Consider the following 22,088-nt stretch of genomic DNA (forward strand, 5'->3'; position numbering starts at 1 on the left):
CATTTACAAAGCTAGCTCTACGGTTTCAGCAGAGAAAGTCAAAGGGCAAATATTGGCCCCAGAGTTATAAATAGGAGGTCAACTGGAAAGGCCAAGGGCAAATAAAGTTTAGACCTGAGCGCAATGCAAAGGAATGCATTTCACTGCCAACCCAAATCCCCACAGCCTCATACTGTTTTAAGAATATGGAGAGTGGTGACAAATGGCTGCACAGTAACATGCAGGCAGAAACAGACTGCAAGTACAAGAACTAAGGTACAATCCTTTATTTAAATGTAAAAAGAACATTCAGGAAGCATTGCTTTGGTTATCAACAGGTCAAACAATGTATTCTTTAGATGTCCAGATTACATATAACATTGTTTCAACAGCATGTAGACAATATTATTTCAATGTGCAGTAACCTCATGTTAGGTCCAGCTTTGGGCTTTTCCTCAAATATCACACACATGTAATATCATTGAAACATCTATAATATACAGTATGTCACCTAAATGTCTAAGAAACACTGATTCTCAGCCATCATTGTAGAAAATGATACCGACTAGATGTTCAATCCACCATTGTTTCTGTTAGCCAAAAATGTTGCTGATTACATGGACACAGAGATATTGGCATTTGTAGAGCATCGGCCTGTATCTTTATGTATTTCCTGTTGAAACAAAATGTTGGTGTTGGGCATAATCAAGGGTTGCAACCAAAGATATATCAGTAAAGGATATCAGTGATAGGAATATTTTAATAATAATATTTACATCTACATGACAAATGTGATCAGTTGTTAATTAAAACATATAGAAACACAAAGCAATTTAATATTGGCGAGTTTATTTTGGCCTATATGACATGACTGTATACAGTGACGTGAAAAAGCAGCTAAAAAGGTGACAATCATCTTTCATTTAATTATGGTTGAAGAGTGTGCTGACGCATAAGCCAAACATTTACAGAAGTATGGTAAATAGCAATCTTTTAATAAAAAACAATTTCAATGGCTACAACAAAATGTATGTTGGTGTTTCATACAGTAACAGTACAGCATCAGACACAATAGTGACGTATTTAGAATTGTTTGAAAATAATTGACAACTGACAATAGCCATCATTCAAACTATTTAATTATGAATTAAAATGTGGTGTTGGCAATTTAGTCTTTGATCTATGCACTCTATACATTAAAAGTGTTAAAATTTCTAAATAGAATTTTGAAGGTCTACATTAACTGAAGCATAGGAACAACAAAAGCAGTGACAACCATAATCAGCTGCACTTTATGACTAGAGTGCCATCGATGGTTAACACCTCTGATGCATCCAGTCACAGAGCTTCTGAAACACCGTTCTTGCAGCTGGGCCTGATCAAGCTGCTGGCTACAAGCAGCCAGAGGGTCTCAGCTCCTGGTGTCTGACAGTATAAAACTCACAGGTAAGCTTTGAACGGCGGGCTTCTAAAAGATGAAAGGATTAGGCCGTGTTCCTTCTGGACCTAAAATACACATTTGGTCCGGCGACAGTTTTCATATTGCCGGTGGCTATAGAACAGTTTCTATTTATTATGTACCCTATTTGAAACCACTGGTTTATGAATAATTTATCTGTGCACATCACTAGCGTAGTTGAGTGATGGCTGTACAGCTTTACGTGAAGGGTAGTATGGTCTCTACACAGTTGTAGGTCCAATCCTGCCTCTCATTGATGGGCAGAATGTGTTGGCACACCTAGAAGACATAGAACACAAGATTGTTGTGTTAGTATCCAAAACAACATCAACATATCAATTCTAATATTATTATATTATATAAGTATTTATATACACTTTCATTGTACATTTGACTGTTGTAGAATGGGACATTTTCAAAGTCATGATTTGTTCTTGTTATAATAAGGTTACAAGGTTCATTTATTGAAATAATAAAAACCAAGACAGGACTTTCACTTCGTACCATCTTAGTCCTGGCTGGCACCTCGACTGCGAACACACTCATGCCTCTGCTGCTGCAACAGTTCCTGCTCTGCTCATTGTTTACATGGACAGTCACTTTCTGGTTGGTCTGCAACACAAAGGGTTTTTATTGGCTTATCGAAAGCGAGCGAGGGTCCAAATGCAGTTACAGATTGTGAAGCCCGCTGAGCAAAATTGGCAATTAGTGATTATGGGCTACTGTATATAAACAAAATTGACTTAACTTGACTGGTCACTTAACACAAAATCACCATGCAGATACTGGCTACAACACCTAATCAAACAGACATATACTGTAGATATATAATTACTTGAGGACTCTAAAGTCTAAAACAGCCTATTTTTACTAATAAAAACGGATGAATGTGCTTTATCAATATAAAACTATAAATAAACAGATGATTTTATGCTACAGTGAGAAAAAAAATACATCTCCATTTATCATGTTTGGACACAACACAACTGTAGAGTATGTGGGTATTAGATGTGTTTACAAGTACTGCTCCACACTCATGAACCCTCTAAGCTGCTAATGTCACTGTCGATGAATTGTAAGGCAATGACTAAATATAAAACCAAACAAATGATGAATCGACACTCTTGTGAAAACACGGCAAACTGCGTACAAATGTAACTAATTCCCCTGTTCAGTAGTTCCTTTGTATCACCGGGTCATTCTTTCTGAGTAGCTCCTGTTGCTATGAGTATCAATACGATAGCTGCATATCAATTACAAACAAACAGCATCAATGGCCTCTGCAACAATACACTGTGGACAGACAGAGGGTCTTATACAGCCCTGGAAAGTGTTAATATGAAAAACATACTCTTTATACAATATACAAACACTCTGATTCTCTGTGCTTTGAGTAATACTGATACAAATTTGGTAATTTAAAAAAAAAACATTTTCCCCAGACGGGATTAATAAAGTAATCTAAATTATCATTATATTATTTATGTCATTCCTTTCAGTTTTTTTCACTTGATAATTAGCACCTCATACATTTATGAAGTAGCGTATTCACTTACAGTCTTCACTTACAGTCTCTCATTCAAGGTTGGACTATCTTCCACCCCCTAGTGACCATCAGGATACATGGCAATTTGACAATCACACTGAACCAGAAACATTACTCTCCAGATCATCACTCCCGCACAAGCTTCGTTGTCTACCTTGTTGGCTATGAGGGAGGAGATCCTGTGTTCTCCCCGGTAGGTGTAGATGAAGACGTTGTCTTGTCCTCTCAGTGCTTTGGCCCCTGTCCTGGCTGTGATGGACTTCTGGAGGGCCTGGTTCTGAAGCTTGGGCCCTGAGTCCATACTGAGTGGCTGGATGGATGGCTGAGTGCCTTCACAGTGTACATCTATCTGGAATGGACAAGCCTGACAGAGTGGGAGGTATAGAGGCATTAATTCAATTAGTAGGATTTGAGAGGGGTATTGAAAGCCTGTGTCTTTCTGTATGTGTGTGTATTACAACCAGTGCTTTGGTCAAAGAAAGCAAGTGAAAAAAACATGGAACTGAGAGTCAATTCAGTAGCTAGTTGTGCAGAGTGGCTTATTGAAGGTTGAAATGTATTTTCTTATGAAAAGTCAAATGAAAGCCCTAAATTATGGCTCTGTCAAGTCACGTCATGTCATTTAAAAACTGATCTGTGTGATTGTATGTGATTGTTTTAAGTGAGAGCAAATGTGTAAACTTACATCTACTAGCTCCAGCATTCGGTTGAAGCCCATGGCTTCCAGGGTGACCCACAAGTCTGCAGGGTCTCCATCTTTCTCTGTGGCCTCCATCAGGTTGAGCTCCATGAAGCCCTGTCGTGTCAGCTGGTTCTTCCTCATATCAAAGTTCTCTGCACGCCCAAACAAAAAGGATGAGAGACATAATCTCAACCTTACAATAATTAAAAAAATAAATGTCACATAAATGTAACACTGTGTATTAGTGCTATAATGAGAATGATTACCTTTGCAGACAGCCCAGGCATCTTTGTCACATTTCTCTCCACTGGTCCTCAGCTCAAAGAAATTGTACTCCTCCAGACTGAGCAAACCATTGCCATCCAGGTCTATCACCTCAAAGATGTCAGACAGCACCTCCCTGTGGCACAGAGGGAGCAACACAGAGATGTGTCATACAGACAGCATCAATTCATCCATCCATTAAACTGCTGTGGTGGCAACGGAGATAGCAAAGCAGTGCTTTAAATCACAGACTAGTCATTTTCTATGCTGACATTAATACTTTATACATTAAAAAACAATCTCAATTGTTGGACATTAGCTTAAAGCTGGTGACGTTTGATCAAACTTTGCTATGTGTTGTGTTTTTATTCAACTGATAGCACACATACAGGGGGATGTGATGACTCACACACAAACATAAACATAAACACATAAACACATAAACACACACACACACACACACACACACACAACCACACACACACACACACACACACACACACGCACACACACACACACACACACACACACACACACACACCTGAGCTCTCTGGTGAGGTCTAGTTCTCCAGTGTCAGTCCTGTAGACGAGCTCTATAGGTTTATTAGACAGGCTCTTTTTGCTCCGTTTCTTTAGTTTGCATCCACTAGTGAAGGGAAGCAGGTAATAAGTCCCAGCATGCAATTCTCCTTTCCAAACATATTTCTGTGGGAACAAAGGAGGAGTAAAAGCAAAGTAAGTTAAAAACACTGAGTGCATCCTGGAATACAGCACAATCAAGTTTCACAAATGCTGCTACCTTTGGCCTGGCAGAATGCCAGTGGAAACACAAACACTTTCATCAGTCATCCAGGGTTAAAATTTGATGAAGAAAGTATTTTTCTATCAACACACAATCTCCTAACTTAAGCATCATTAGGGATGAATAACATTCTAACACTGAATATGAGCAAATATTCAAGTACATGTATATCTCTCAATATAAACAACACATACTTCTTTGTCTTTTGACTCAGTGAAACCCACTAAAGTTGAGTCCTCTTTGGTTTCACCAGCTTCCACTGCAAAAAGAGCTGTGTCCAATGTCATCCATGAAGAGGGCTTGTCTGAAAAGTATAGATTATTAAATAATGTAACTATGTTTAATATAAAACTACAACATACAAATATGTCAAATTAGAGCATGCAATTACAGATGTATATATTGGAGTGACTTTCCACCACCTACATTCATCAACCATCTGCAATTGCATTCTTTAATTTTAGAAACTGAACTAAATAAAATTTACTGGGGCAATCTTTTTTTTTTATGCCGGAAAGTCACAAAAAGCATCTTCACAACGTGTGCAGTTACACTGCGCATACTAAAGACAGTGGTGAAGCCATGGTGCAGGAAGCTGTCCAACAAGACATTTTAAATATCTTCCAAGTAATGAATCTTGAGGAACGGAGGTCCAAATCCAGAATATTTGAGCAAATTAGTGAATTCCCACCAGCTCCTGAGGTGCTGTGCTGACCCTAATCTTGGACCTCCCTAATCTGGGAAGCAAACAAAAATACAACCTTATGGCCAATCACATTTTAAAGATTTTTATGATCTTTGTTTATGTGCAACATAAAACCAGCCAGTACCGGGTCCGTGGCTGAGGCTGAGTGGTTGGATGGTGAGGTAGACGTTGGTCGTCTGGGGAACGTGGAGCTGGTACTGCAGAGAGCTGATACTCCCATCATCCTCCAAGAAGAAACAGCCCTTCATAGAACTGTGATGCCACTCCTGGAAAATGGATAACATTTATGCTTAACGGCAGTCCCACCACATCCAAACAAACTGATATAGTTTGTCCAATAAAGCAGACCTAGATTCAGTTGTTTGCTATTTCAAGCCCTTTGACGCTGTATGTGTAGCCAAATATATTTTGTTATGTGTGGTCTCTCATTAGATCCTGACACAATCCCAACAAACTGTTGAACTGCTTGACAACAAAATGCATTTATTCATTTGAAGGAAAACAAAGCAAATGTGCACTTTCTATTAAAAGGGGCATTGATCTTGTGACGGGGGAAGAATATTTTGGCATGAAAAAGTGAATTAAGTAGTCAATCATAACAGTGAGGTTGCTCACTTGATTAACAGAAACTGCCATTGTGATAATTACCACTCTAACCTTCAGGGGGCATATTCATTATTACACAGTTTGGTGTCAGCTCAGCAGCATGTAAACACTTGTTATACTCCTGCTGTTCCAGAGGAGGGCAGAAGTGTCACACTGTGTTTTCTGCTACAGGCTGAAGTAAATCTCCCTCTCTTACCTGATATGGCAAATTGGAGTCCATTTAACTTTGATAAATACACCCTTTTCAATCTTGGAGCCAGCGGCCATTCAAGACTATCAAGAGGCTACTTTGGCAATATTTATGAATCCTTATATTTCTCTCATTTTGCAATACTGTTGTTCCTTTGTCTGACAGCACAACTAAAATTAGGTAATAATTTGAAATTGAACAAGAACATCAAAAACAAGGAAGTTTTCCTTCCAGTCATTGGAGACACATTAAATGAAAACACAGTTGGTGTGGATACACAGTCAGAGCACACTGAGGGCCATGCAGGTCTAGAATAGGCTATATATCCTTTTAGTGGACAAATAAATCATCAAGTTAAACAAAGAAAGTACCATAAAGACGGAGCACGTCACTCATTTAGAGAAAAGCCATTTTCTCAAAGTATTTATCTTTGGCTGTGAGAGGCATAAAAGATCAAACCATAACACTTCAGTGGCTTGTCCAGACATTATTAAATGAGGTAAACTGCCATGGGCACCCATCAACTGCTTAAAGACATCAGAATTAATGCCCCCATAGAGAGGGTCAGCCTGCAGACTAATAAAGGCTCTGTCACCGGCTCCGGCCACAGGTCTGATTAACTGCGACACAGAGGGTCGAAGGATTCCAAACCAGCCACACACACACACACACACACACACACACACACACACACGCATCTTAACCACAACCTTTACCTTATAACTCTAACCCATTCATAAAAACAAATCCTGAAATGAAATATCCTTTACTTGTTATGTTTGTATTCATGACGACAAATTTGCATCTCACAAGGTGCATGCGTGCATGCATGCACACACGCACACACACACACACACACACACACACACACACACACACACACACACACACACACACACACCTTCACATTCACACCACTACAAAAACACAGCCTACCCTCCATCCACCACCTCCAAATTATCGGCCTATGGCAACATAGCAGCCAATATAGCGCGCAGAACTTCCCTCAGAGGTAATCTCTGGACACACATTCTTTTACCATGATGATGTCTGGCCCTTTCCAATCTCAACACAGTGCCGGGACCTGAGAGATGGGGCACAGGGCTGTTATTTCTATTTATTTATTTATTTATTTTTCTTGCTGTAAAGCAAACCAGCCCGAGGTTAAGCCCAAAAGTGTGAAAACAAAGAGCGTGGGATCAATACAGTGTATATCTATCCACCCCGGGCTAAATTCGCCCATCATAAAAAGCAATGGGTCACAGTGACACTGGGAGAGCAGTGGGGCTGCAAAGTCCTTCGCTATCATGGAGTCTCTCACTGGGAGCCCACATACTAAGATTCCCAGGTTTTGTCAGTGATGGAACAAACAATTCATATTTCAGATTCATAACATAGCTAGCATGTTGCGTATAGAACATAATAAGAATATAATAAGAATATACGACAGATCATGTGATGGATGAGTTATTACTATACATTACTGTATTAAATTCAATTTACTGTCATCAAAGGCCACTTATAAACTTTGAGTTATGACAGCTCTGGTTATGTTATTACTTTGTTTAGTAGAGAAAGTCTTCAAACACGGACTTTCATGGGTGACTGACAAACATCTCAGAAATATCCTTCGGCTCTCAGAACATATTTCGCTACATTTTTGACATTTCATTTTATAGATTAATAATTAATCACATAATCTGAAAAATAATAGACAGATGAATTGATAATGAAGATGAGATAAATTGCAGCTCTAGGGTCGTTATGACTATGGGTGGGGGTGGGGCGGGGTTACCTGTAAGCCCGAAGGCTCTGGTATTTTGCTGGTCTTAGTGCTGCTGGATGTCACAGTGATTGAGTTCGACAGAGACGACCGTCTGCTGCGAGCAGAAGAGGGACGGGAGGATGATCTGCTGTCTGAGACACACACACACACACACACACACACACACACACACACACACACACACAAACGACAATGAAAACTCACATCACTAAACGCTAACACAAAAATACATATGCTCAAAATCCATCCAAAGTTATTATAAATAAATCAAGTTGCTGCAACAGAACAGAACGCTCAATTGACTGACTGACAGACTAAATACAGCCCTCCTCTCTCCGAACGGTAAACACACTTTTGAGAGAGAGATGAGGTGCACAACATAATTGACACCGTAATCCGTCTTCACAGAAGTCCGTTCCCAAGTTCAAGCGAAGATGGCTACTTTGCATTTTGGGTTCTGGGAAAGTGTGTTCGCAAGCTCAACTACCTTTTAATTAATTATGGAGGCCTTTTAAATCACAAATGGCATAACAGCACCCTCTCAAATCCATTATCTCGCACAACTTTTTCCCTTGAACTCTAATTGAAGCCAGAAAATATCAATTCACTAATGAGGGGTCTGATTGTTTCCAAGCCCGGGAAATCAAGATGCGAAGTAATGCGATAGGCTTACAAGCAAATTACCGTGGCAGAGAAATAAATAGACCCACTGTCATGGTATTTGTGATGGATCTATTTTGTATTGATGGCGGTATTTTAATCTAGAGAATCAAATTGTAGCTGTTGTGTGAGTGTGGACAAAGATGCACTGAAACATGGCCAAACAAAAGCTTCAGTGTGAGTTTATTGCCAGTATTGTTTCAGCACTAGTGGTGGAAAACTGCAAGAATTAAACTAAACGGACCAATTATCAGAGAAACACCACGACAGTTCATCAATCGGTCTGACTGTTTGCCAAAACACGTTAGACACACAACAACTGATGCCTGATAATTGGTCTGTAACTCATCAATTATTTGTAAAACAATTAGCCAAAATGACCCATCTCCCATACAGTTAACACATATTTATCAGTGTAGCACTGGTATATACTGACAAATTTAGGAGCAAATGAGCAGTCAAAACTGTTTTTGAGCTCCAACAATAACCCATTCCACATGTGCGATCACGTTGCATCTCGTGTTGGAGCCTTGTTAAAATGTAGCAGGTATAAATCAATACGAGGGAGAGGCACAATAATGTGATAATCCCGACAACTATGTGGGAGCTCATTTGTTTTTGCAGTGGTGGTCGACTGGGCCCTCCTCTCGACAACCGTCTAATCCCTCATCATCTCCCCAGTGAGAAGTGGTGGAATCCTCCAAATCAATAACATGAACATGGACTGACCACCTAAATCAACCCCATCTATCTTCCCACCGTGGGCCTGTCCGTGGCTCGCTCATCCAGGATCTCTGTTCTTCTCTTTCCTCAGAATGATGGTTTTAAAGTGCAAAAAGTGGATTTTTACGTCCACCTTCAACCGGCTGAAGGTGGTGTCTTTTTGCACAGAAACACTCTGTTGATTCATCAACCACGGTTGCGGAAGGCTGAAGCTGAACGTGATGCCAGTCCTTGTTGGTTTAAGCAATGAAAACATATTTTTTTGGCAAGAGCGACCAACTCCAAAGCCATAGCTGAACGGCGGCATTTTTCATCAGCGTAGATGAAGCTTTTGTCAATCTCTTAATGGCAGAAGTGATTACCCAAATCACAACGCTTTACAGTCTCCTCCCACCAAACAAGCTGCCCTAATTGTGTGGCTATTATGATGAATGGACTGTCTTAATGAGGTGATTTGTCACAGGGGGAGTGAAAAATCGATCAATAACAGAGCTATTATTTATTCATCAAAACTAATCGGCGAGGCGTATTGGGGCAAGCAGTGTGTATGGGTGTGCAACTATAAATTGGAATCTGAAGTATACATGATGTGCAGTCGCCAATGGCTGCTACTTTGTACCTGTAGATTGGGCCGCACAAATTGCCATTATGTTCTGCAGTCATACACTAATAAGATATTAGCATTTCCATGCAAAAATAAAGACTGCTCAATATATTTTCAGCATAGCTGGACACTGAGTAGAGTAATGGCTGGTGATGCAAACAGTACAGTGCAGAATTCTGGGACAGAGTAGCTATGAGAAGCCATCGGAGGTTATAATCTTTGCTTTTTTGTTTTTGTTCTTTCCTGTGGCCTTGACCCTTTTTCTTTTTAATGTTTGTTATTCATATTTAAATCAGGATTCTATAAGCTATAGTCAGAATATAGATTACCTTTTGTGTGTAAAGAAGACTACTTTTGAGGGAGAAAAAGTGTAAATATGTGTCCTTGTGGAATTACTCATCATGTATTTAACTTTAAAAATAAAATGTATTGCAAAAAACAAATCCCATACATTTCAAAGAGACTGCCTGAATTGTAGCAGTCTCTTTCAAATTAGATTATTCTATCCCTACATGTTGTACCTTTCTTGAGTGTGGCGTCTGTTTCTGGAGGTTGAGGGAGAGTCGCTGTTGCTGCTGCTGCTGATGATGCTGATGACACTGAGCTCTTTGGAGGACTGTATGACCGACTGCCAAAGTTCTGTCTCTTCAGCTTGGCATTTGCCTCGAGTCTCTCCAAAGCAGCCATCTGACACCGCTCCACTGTAGACACAAACAATCTGCAGAACTGACAGCAAGAGGAAACCAGCAGTGAGAGCATGATACATGAGGATGTTGTGAGGCGAGAGAGAGGGTCAGAGATGCTTACAACTTGGATGGAGGTAAACATATGACACTAAATAAAGACAATATTGGAGAAAAGCATAGGAGGTCATAGGGTTGTTTTCTTTTGCACTATTGAGTTTTCTGTGCCACTTTGCATCGCTGAGTCCTCTGTATTTTATGTGAATTCAGTTCAACTTCAAAGAAAAACGTTTTGAACAAATGGGACAAATGGGAAGAAAATATATTTTACCCTTTAATGTGGTTCATTTGAACTGGTTCGGAACCATGTCTATTATTTGTAGCAAGTAGTACCAATAAGGGTGGAAGTTCCAAAAGTTGTGGCTGCTTAGGATTACAGCCTTTGTTCTGAGACTACGTTGTACATTGATTATCTTCAGCTGATCAATCAGATGGGACATTTAAATACCCGATACACGAAGATGGGATGAATGCATTTAAAATACAGATTTCATAGACTTTTCATATCAGAAGTCACGTCATACTTATCTAAACTTACTTCTGCATAGTCCAGTTTGCCGTCTTTGTTGATGTCAGCCAATGAAAAAATAGCATTCACCTCTTCAGTGGTCATTTTCTCTCCTCTCTAAAAAATCCAACATATTTTCTTTAGTAGCAAAACACCACGACAAAATAAGACTATTTCATCTGAGCATGAGCCGATCAGAGATTTTGATCAGTTTATGTTTAGGCAGTCTACATCTGTAATATTATCTGTAATACTAATATTACTTAAATTAACATGTTTATCCAAAACATAAACATAAAGTAGACAATGTGTTACAGATCTTTCATCCACACACTGTTTTAGGCTACTCACAGTGGTAAGGGCCTTCTCCAGTTCACTGTGTGAGATGTAGCCATCACTGTTCAAATCCATCTTGTTGAAGGCTCTCATCAGCTCAGTTTCCTCAGTTTTCTTCTCCTTTTTAAGAATCTCACAGAAGTCATCAAAGTTCAGTTTGGATGTTCTCGGGGTCCAGTATTTATTGAGAGTTGCATGGGCTGGATTTCTACCAGCCTGCTGTAGAGCTTAATAGGATAAATGGGAAAGAACATTAAAACTAGAATGGCTGATGACAAACAACAACATTAGCAAAAGGACCTGGGCTTTTTTTGCTTATAGTTTTTCACCTCTTTTAAATGACATGTACATTATTTTAAAATTGTTTTAAAAATCCAGCACAATGACTTGCTTTTCTTGTTATAAAATGTAACCTCTCAACATCCCCTTTGTTTACCCAGAAGTAATTTAAGAGATTGGGGAAAAACTTATCTTATTACACATTATTTCGGACAGTATCACACGTATTCTGTATCAGCTTGTTTCAGCTCTTCATCACAACTATAGAGTATAAAAGTTTAAAGGGCAAATACACCCAAGAAAATTGACATTGTCCTCTTACAAAAACCTTAGTGTCTCTTCGAGTTGGAAATTAGAGCATCCGCTGATACCTCTTGTAGAGTTGTCCTGAATTAGTGTCCAGCTGTGGGTTCATAACAGTTTCTGGAAAATCGCATCCAGTTTTATTTATATATTGTAAAACGGTAATACTTTCAGTCGTGAAAAGAGAAATGGCCGTAACATCCTCATAACTCATAGTGTCCAAGGAGTCATTATACTCTGTGTGGATGTTTGCTTCCAGATCCTTATCTCTCCAGCATGTTAACATGCTAACCATAATAACATGAGAATGAAATCTATTGAATATAGAGTTTTCTTGGCACATACACGTGGCATGCTAACAATATAACAAGCAAGCTATTTTTTTACTGACGTTAGTTAGCTAATAGTATAAAATTAGCTTACCACGACATAGCTGCTGTTTCGAAGCAATATTTGTCAAACTAGATTTGAACACAGCAAGGTATGCGGCTCGACACTGCACGTAGAAGGCCTCCTCTTCATCAGATGGATGAGGTGACTCTTGAAAAGACATCTTAGGAAGTAGAGATCGACCTGGTTATCGTAAGCAATTTAACAGCTAGCTAATTTAGCACTCTTTAGCATATGAAACCAATCGAAAGCCAAATATGGCAGCTAACTGCTATTATTTATAGTTTTTCATCACACCCTAACAATCCCCTGAAAGCAGGGCAAGATGCATTATATTGAACCAGATTCCCGTCAGGAGAGACATTCACCAAACACCGTTGCTACCTTGCCATCTGTTGCTAGGTAAACAAAAACTCCTTAGTGTTCACCACAAACGCCACGGAAGAAACAACACTAATTTGCCCCGTTCCTACCCAAAAAAATAGAATGCCATATTACACCATTTCAGTTTATTAAATAAATAAACACAGTCTTTCGATTATATATAAGGATTTATTTTTGACTCAGACAGTTTGTTTCGTTGTTCCAGTCGTCTTTGCATTACTGCGACATGCGGAACTATATATAGGAGCATGTATGTTTTACTCGTACTGTTTGAATGTAGCAAATGCGCCAGATTCATAAATTTGTGACGAACAAACTTCTGCTAAAACAACCTTAAAATTCTGTAAATATCTTTTTTTTAAAATCTGTTAATCTATTGTTGCACAAATTGTATGGTAACTAATAATACTTTCTGCGTGGCATCAATAAACGCTTCCCTGACAAAGACTTACATCACACTGTGATGTAACGTTAAGTGAGTCTTTGTGTACTGTGATGATCACAGTATATAAAAATCAATACACAGTATTAACTTTGACATTTTAAGTTAGTTTGTCTGTCTTTTATAACGCTGTTATACTTAACGGCTCCTGAAAAGTTTGGTCTCATTCTTTTGTTTTTAATCTCTTGTGGCTGCAATAGTCCCATAAAATTAACATTACTGTATGTTGCTGTTATTGATGTCGTTGAAGTGGGAAATGCAGTGAGCGTCATATCCTGCTGCAGGTTCACAAACAACATTCCTTTACTTTGGTATCGTAATTGTATGAGACACTAGGTCCTTTTATGAGCTCATTTTAGTGTCACTGGAATACTACGAAAGTACAGTGAAGATTCAGGTGTTAATAACCAAGAATGGCTTAGGTTCTTATGAAATAACGCAATTCATTGACACCTAACACCTAACAGAAGAGCTATGCACATTAACAATGGCCATCATGTAAGTAAATTATCGGTCTTACCAAGTGTGCTTAAGCTGCATGAGCCAAATTTGTGATATGTAATATATATATAATATGTAAATAAATTTGATGTGACGACTGGCAATGTAATCAATTTACGGATCACGTGTAGCTAGCATACTACTTTCTCATTTCTGTGTAAAATAGTATTTAGTTTAAAGAGAAACCTTTAGGCTTTCTTTGTTTGATTAAAAGGTTAGTTGCCGTGCATGTTCCAATCAAATTGTGTCTTCTCTCTATTGCAAAATACCAGTATCTGCATGCAACTAAACACCTTCAACTGAAACTGCAAGTCAATGTCATTGCAGGTCCCTGAAGACATGACCATGTAACAAAGGATGTCCCAAACCTGCAAAGGCACAAGCTCCGCATAGAAGCAGGACAAATATATTTAGACCATGTTCATATCAGTGCAAACTTGTGGCAAGAACGGCACTGACATATTGGTCATTGTCAGGGCTATGTCTCATGTCTAAATACTCTATTCAGTCTGTTCAGATTGCTTAAAATGAACACCTGCATATTTTACCTGACTGCACACACACTCAAGCATGCTACTCATCTCAAACTCTAAACGTGGTTCTATGTGCTTGAATTTAACAGCTAGAAACAGTATAATGTAACTGAGGCAGGGAGTTACTGAAAAAATGTGTTTGCTTGTTTAGATTATAGAGCTGGGGTTGTTGTCCTTCCTGAAAAGGACATTCTTTAGGACTATTTGGACAATGACTTTTAATTGTATCCATAAATAAATAATGATACTGTCCCAATCAGTCCACAAAGCTACAGCTACTTGTGTATCTGCCAGTATACTGTAGATTGTGTTGTTATGGATGTGGTGCTTCATCAATGGGCAAAACCAAAGTCTCAACAAAGGAAGAAGAGGTCCCACAGACAGAGTTGGAAAAGTGAGTACTCAAGTTACAGCTTTTGTAGTTCCCGTATGTTAGATCATTATTTCATCAATGAGTTATATTGTAGGCTGCAATACATTTTTTTTTACCAATAACTGTCAATACACTGAGATACAAAGTAGAGCATAGAGTTAAAGGGTTACAGAGAACTCCTTTTTACGAGTTGCTATATTTCAATTGCCACACTTTCCTGATGGTCATAGTGACATATCAGAATTTAATGACAGGAGACATGGAATGACGGAGATCCATCACGGGCCAAATTATCAGTGATTTACATAGCACTAAAAATAGTTGTATAAGAGTCACTTAACACAAGAACCATTTCCTTAGTCAAGGCAGACAGTTGGTGTCTGGCCCATCCATCAAGACAAGCATTAGTTTTTAATTTTATAGTGCTGTCACTAATAAGTTACATGAGCTCGATTTACAGTACATTCATAACACTCACTTGGTTATGTCATATTAGGGTCATTTGGGGAAAAGCACTGTTGTAAGTTATTGTACATTTTGAAATAAGTTTAATTGTGTTTGGACATGAAAAGTGGAACCCCAAACAGACAGAATAATAACAGGTATACTTCCACACCAATGAAATACAAGAATACAATAAAGCACAACAAAAATGGAGATACATAATTAATTAATTCCTTTATAACAGGGTATTTTAGATGAACGGTGCTTTAGTTATAGACAATTGTTCAGATCATTACCATTATAAAATCAAAGTATCCCAAATTCAGGATGAACATGACATGTTTTTTATTGTATTGTAAGTCCTGGGTTGCATCTTGTGGTTTTCAATCTCTTCTTTAGGCATATTCAGGCTCCAGCCAATGTATGTGTAGTCTTTTCAGAGGTATGTTTTAGTTTTTAATATTACAGCCAATTATTTATTGAATAGATCACACTGTCAGAATTATAATACAAAGCATTAAAAGAATACAAAGAGTCATTGTGCCTTTGTAACGACACTCTCTTTTGCTTTGACCAGATTGTACTCCCTGCAATCCAAACTGGAGCAGTTGGTGGATGCATTCATCAAGGCCAGGAAAGAGCTGGAGGAAATATTCATGAGTAAGACTTTTTCTTTGGTCTTAAATCTTTACAATAGGCGGAAATGTCTCTGTCTCCATCATATCTTCAGATTGAGAGATGATGGTTTTTATTACATACTGAATATTCACTTCTGACACTTCTTTCCCTTTCAGAACACAGCTGTGTTTTTTTTTTAATTTGTTCATTCATTTCCAGCTATCCTTTTCCTCTTCCCACCATCTCACGTGTAATGCTCGGGGGTTGTGTGGTTTTCCTTTTATCCCATTGGTCCTGTTTTTTTAATTAGTCAGCAGATGGCAGCAGTGAACAAGGACGTTTCTTCACTGGATCTTCTACTGACTTGAAGACTGAGCTACAGAGACACAGAGAGCTGAGTGAGTACAATGTTGAATATGACAATTATAAAGTCAGTCAGTAAAACTGAGCTTGAATAAGCTATTTACTGCACTTTCCACTCACTCAACTGGATGTAAAGATGAATGAAACTAGTTATGATTTATGTTCTGTTTGCATTCATTTACGGCATCAAATAGAAAGAAGAAATTCTGCGTGAGGCTCTCTATTTGTTCCCACTTTTAAAATGTTTGTGTTGGCGTTTGTGTCTTTTCAGCACCCAGAGTAAAGTCATCTTTGAAAGAAGACAAACACCCCGAGCATCACAGTCAAGGTAATAAACCTAACACAGTGTTAGAGTAAACAATCTTTTATTGTTTAATATATTGATGTGCTATTATGCTTCTACATCATCAAGGTAAACACGCCTACTTCACATTACTGGAATTTTATCACACTGTTCATTGAGAGGCTTTACGGCCACGTGCTAAGCAGAGCTGAGAGTTGATCAATATCACAAGATTTACTGAAGATTAAAGGTAATGCAAAATTTCTACACTTATCGGCAAAGGTCAAATTAATTTTCATCTGTTGGACAACTTGAATGGTTTGAACGTTTGAGAGCTTTATAGTGGATATCCCCCTGAAGTTCTGTGCAGTACAAAAGGCCTGTATCCCTACGTTTACTTGTATCAAGACGTGTTTTTATTCACATTATTTTTCAATGACATCCTTCAAAAATGGATCTTTGTAAACCGTTGTGATTGTGACCTTATCTCTATGTCTTTAAAGAGCTGTACGAAAACATTTTGGTCCCAGTTGTTTGGTTGATTTCAAGATGAGCAGAGAAACAAATGTAGTCACAAGGCTGTTTCCTTCCCAAGGACATCCCCATCCGCTAAACCCTCACTGTTTGATTTTCTTCCCCCTGCATCTTTTTTGCTATTTAACGTTAACAACATCAATGAATGCTTGTTTGTTGTACAGACAATCGTGTGCTCTGCGACCTTTGCAGAAAAACAACATTTTGTTATGGTTACACAAACAAGTCAATGAGTGGATTTCCTACGGATAGAATTAATTAGATTATTTTAGGCACATATTATGCCTGCAGCAGAGCAATTCTTGTGATCCAATCATACAATGGTGACTTGTGGAAAATGAATAGGGGGTATTGTCAGGAGGCGAGCTTGTTTTCCGATAAGGTTGTCAGAAATTATTTTAATTAGTTCCAGTAAGGGAGGGGAACATACATAATGCATTGTGGATCCACACCCCGGGAATGTCACATTTTTGTCACATGGTGGATCCGTGAAATTTATCAGTTTTGCATCAGTCTCCTTCCAACAACAGACTTCACAATGTCAGGGCGCATAGATGTGGGAGAGAATTGGCCCTCTATGTGCATTGAGACACACATTTTAAGTAAACAAACTGTTATTCAAAGCTGCTGAAGAGTTCTGGCCTATATCCTCTGGGAGCGTGAAATCCAGACAGATGATGTTGATGGTATCTTGAAGCATGATCCTGCTCCAGTGTAAAGTGTTTGTTTAGATTCACTGCTACGGCCTTTGGGCTTTGGGTCCATGTGCTGAATACAAGGGAGGGATGTGTAAGAGGCTCTTTGGAGAGGGCTTCATGAGGACAGAGGAATATTATGTGCTGGTTGTTCTCTTATCTTGACATCGATGGGATCCATATACTTGCATGCATTTTGTGTTGGAGCACAATCTATTAGCCTGAGGTCTTTACAGAGCTACAATGAAGCATGTTTTAGAGACTGCAATATGATTTTCAATTGACCAGAACCATGCTGATGTGGCATTGGCATAGGTGACGGTATTTAAAAAGATGTAGAGACTGCACTGGTTTGCAGCACCTGTTTGTATTCCTTCAAATTAAAAACACAATTAAAATCTCTATTATATATAAAAAAAAAAAAAAAAATCCTAATTATCTCCTTTTTTACTCTGGGACATCTGGATTGATGAGGCAACGTGCAGACATTAGTGGCACCTGACTATGGCAGATATGCAGGCTATTCATAATAGTATAATGGCGAAAGTAAAGCCCCTGTGTGTAGTGAGTGTGTGTTTTATTACAGTGAGAAGTGTTCTTTCTTCTTTCATTACACCAAGTTACCTTAAACACTGCACATTTTGGATGCTTATATATTGTCTGAACTTAGTAGTGGTAAAAACAAATGTTCCATGGCAGCCAGGAAGAGCCCTTTCTGCATGTTCAGACTCCGTACGCAGGCTCTTCCCTCTCTTAGGTGCCAAGCCCCCCCCCCCCCCCGGCACCTCCACCCTGCCGAGGCAGCTGAGTAAATCCTCGAGGACATTTAAACCTTGAAGGTCAATCCTCCAATCCTGCTTCCCTTTCTATGTCTTCTTCCCCGTCACCCCCCCCCCCTTTTCCTGCCTTGTCATCCCCATTTCCATCTGACGCTGTGATACAGTAGTTTAAACTAGCCTTCTTCTTCCCTCAGAGTGAGAGCGCAGTGTTAAGAAGCGCTTACGACCATCCTTTAAGGTTAACAAAAGTTTCAGTAAGCATTCTAAAGAAATCACTCCTGGTGAGCAATCAGGCTTGGGGCGAGCATAAATCCTCCGGGTATAGTTGCGGCATTACCAATACCCGCAGCGCCTGTATGTGCTGATGACTACAAAATTGAAAAAGAAAGGCCCTAATAATTCTGAGGCAAGTTTCCCTCAGCAGTGGGTATTGATTATTTGTGTGTGGTGAGAGATTTGGAAAATTCAATTAAAGGAGTTGTGCAAAGGATTCATAAATTCAGCCCCTCCGACCCGTATCGAGACATGGTTATGTTCTGAATCAATGCTGCACTTCACAATATATTTTCTTAGGAACATAAAAATAAATAACATTTAAACAGTTCTGCTTACTGCAGAAACAAATTTTATTTTCTCCCAAGCTTTTTAGCAACAGCCAAGTCCTGACTTGTGCACATCTTCAGGGTGCTAACATATTTTTATTGCAGTTTTCCCATAAGAAAATCCAATATAATATGAATTTTGATATGACAAAATGAGGAGAAAGGGGACGGCTCAGCAGTGTAAAAATTGATCAGGCCACAGATCGGGCCACGTTGGGGAAGATTTGTATGTCGGCAGTAATGGGCTGTATTAAAAAGAAGATTCCTTAAGAAGTCATAAAAGTGATGGGGCTGTGTCGCAGGTTGTGGGCCACCGGCCCAGGCAGCTCCCAGACTCTGGCACATCAATCCTAGCAGGCCTCATGGACAGATGCCACCTACCCACCGGAGTTTTATGCTTTCTGATTGAACACACGGTTACAATTAAAGGGGGGAGTTGTATATTAGACGTTTTTTTGTCCAAGTGAAGCCGCTGGCCTTCGATCGACAACGTGGGTTGCAGAGTATGCAATCTTTCCAGGCATGATTTCTGATTTAGTGAATGTCATTGCATTTCATCTTAGGGTGCAAAAAAATATACTTTCATGTTTCTTTGAAATATTAACATAGCAAGCTAATAATCTGTTTCTTTCATAACTAAATATAGCCGAGGGTTGAATGAAAACACTGATTAGCATTATCAAAGGATAAGATTTTAATATTTGTCATTGACTTGACGTTAAGGGACTCTGTATTTATCAAGACTATTTGTCTCTCCAGATGCTTTTCTGCATTTTCCTGCCACTTGTGTTGCCTTGAGTATCGCATAGTTTATTTAAAAAAAGAAATGCCAGCTATTCAATAAACACGTTGTCTTATCTATAAATGCTTGACTTTAGGTTTCAGAGTTTCTCCTTTTTGGAATTGTGAAGATGGGTAGCTCCTATGAGTTTCTGAAGTCCATTATGGGCTGAGTTAAAAAAAAAAAATTCAACTCTAATTTTGAAAAATTTTAAATTAATTAAAAAAAAATAGTTTAAAGACCGACAGAAATCAATTTCCATACATCTTGGGATATGGAAAAATATGCCTCCTGTTTACTCATCTTTATGAACATTTAGTTTTGACAGTGACTAGTGTGTGTGTGTGTGTGTGTGTGTGTGTGTGTGTGTGTAATATCAGGTGCCAGTGGGGTTACAATCATGTTTTCCTCTCCCATATTCCCCAGGTTTTTGTTTGCGAAGCGTTTCGGCTGTTGACAGCTAATGGAATTGCTCTTCACCTCTTGTGCGTATGATCCCGTGGAGATAAGGCAGGAAAATTAATGTGGAATCTGTGCTGTCAGTTGTGAGGCCGAGATGTCTTGGAAGCAGTCATTCATCTGCGAGAGAAGTGTCTGAAACGGTGGGAGCGAATCCTCTGGCATGTTAGACCCCGTCTCCCCACCGGAGCCTCAGCATGGCAGCTGACAAATGTTGATTCTACATTACCCACAATGCTGCAACGTTGTGCAAATAATGTTCTTTCAGAAGGCAACCCTCATCCCCTTTATGGCTAAAAACTATGCAATCCTTCCCACCTGTGCAGTTTAGCACCTTTGAAAAGTAAAGGTGGGGGGGGGGGGGGGGGGGGGGCAAACTGTCTTGCACAAGACAGTAGTCTCTTTATTTGGCAGTGCCTGGGAAGGCCGAGGCCTCTCACTGCCCGTGTCGACCTAAGCAACAGCTGGTGTTCACAGCAACATTTCCTATTTCTGCCCAAGGTGGATCGTGTAACTCTCACTTTATCACCCTTAGAGGCCACGTGAAGGACAAAGCCAGCACGCTCATGAACAAAACTAATGTTTTGATACTGGCCCCTCTGGAGATTGATAGAAAGACCCGTGCTACTTGCCTCCACCGATGCGTCACAAAGAACCTCTTACCGATACGGTTTCCTCTATAGGTTGAGATCTAAAACTGTTTGCTCATCTTCTTACTTCTCGTAATGTGTAGTAGTAATCTGGGATCCCTTAGGGAGATTTTCTTCATCTCCCATCAGCACAGAGTTTTAGCTATGAGGTACAGTCACTGCTCCCTGTGCCTGACTCTTGTCTCAGCGTTAGACGAACAGAAACTGGTGACATGCATCCTCCTCAGGCAGAGACGAGGTGGTGATGGGAGACTTGCTTTCACCGTGACTTGACAATGAAAAAGATGAACTGGATATTTTATCAGGCTGAAATTGCTGAATGAGACACTTTTATATATGAGTTTCCAATCTGTCTCATACAGTTACAACAGAGCAGTGTAAACGCAGCCGGACAAGGCAGCTTGCTTCAATAACTGTTGTATTGTGTAGCTTTAATAATACTGTTCTATGGCTGGGAGTGTCATCACATACTGCAGCATATCTTTGAGTATCTGGTTTGTACATGGGTCTTTAAGAAAGTTATGTATAGTATATTTCAATACTAATAAAAAATTGTTCCCATTAGCAATTAATCTTTCATTATTTTTCAATTTCAGAATTGTGAAAAATAACTGTTACAAGTTTCCAAATGATGACTTCAAATTGCCATATCTGTCCAACCAACAGACAATTCCCAAACATATTAACATTTCAATGACATAAATTCACAAAGAGGCAGAAAACCATCACATTTGAGAAGCTTTTTATTTAATAATTAACTTAAACTGATTATTCAAATTGTTAATATCTGCAGCTTTTGATCGTATCAAATGATCTTCCTCGGCAGATGAGTTGCCCAGCCGTCATTGAAATGTCATTTTCTTTAAGTCGATTATTCAACTAATCGTTGCAGCACTATTTAATCTGAAAAAGGTAGACCAGAAGTTATTGTTTTGAATGTATTGATTTAATTTACACCAGACGTATTAGTCGTTTTCCTGTATTATACTACTAATAGTATTGATTTTTCTTTCCCTTTTTCCCCATTCCATAGGTTGGAGGTAAATTTCCATTTTCCGCACATCTTTCTAAATGAACTGGC

The 22,088-nt window shown here is 39.1% G+C and overlaps 1 protein-coding gene across 1 annotated transcript; it reads right to left on the bottom strand.

Annotated features, from left to right (window-relative positions):
* Positions 1 to 269: 269 nt before the first annotated feature.
* On the bottom strand, positions 270 to 12,951 carry efcab7 (EF-hand calcium binding domain 7). The gene is made up of 13 exons (XM_068707632.1): positions 12,600 to 12,951; positions 11,610 to 11,821; positions 11,289 to 11,375; positions 10,529 to 10,733; positions 8,030 to 8,151; positions 5,563 to 5,704; positions 4,927 to 5,036; positions 4,472 to 4,635; positions 3,933 to 4,066; positions 3,670 to 3,818; positions 3,139 to 3,348; positions 1,943 to 2,050; positions 270 to 1,717 (listed from the first exon to the last, which is right to left on the bottom strand). Exons 1-13 carry the CDS (start codon positions 12,727 to 12,729, stop codon positions 1,637 to 1,639), a joined length of 1,854 nt encoding a protein of 617 aa, XP_068563733.1. The 5' UTR covers positions 12,730 to 12,951; the 3' UTR covers positions 270 to 1,636.
* Positions 12,952 to 22,088: the final 9,137 nt, after the last annotated feature.

This window comes from Cebidichthys violaceus, unplaced genomic scaffold, assembly GCF_023349555.1.
Source record: "Cebidichthys violaceus isolate CVI_PGR_0920_01 unplaced genomic scaffold, fCebVio1.0.p SCAF_13, whole genome shotgun sequence".
Taxonomy (NCBI): domain Eukaryota; kingdom Metazoa; phylum Chordata; class Actinopteri; order Perciformes; family Stichaeidae; genus Cebidichthys; species Cebidichthys violaceus.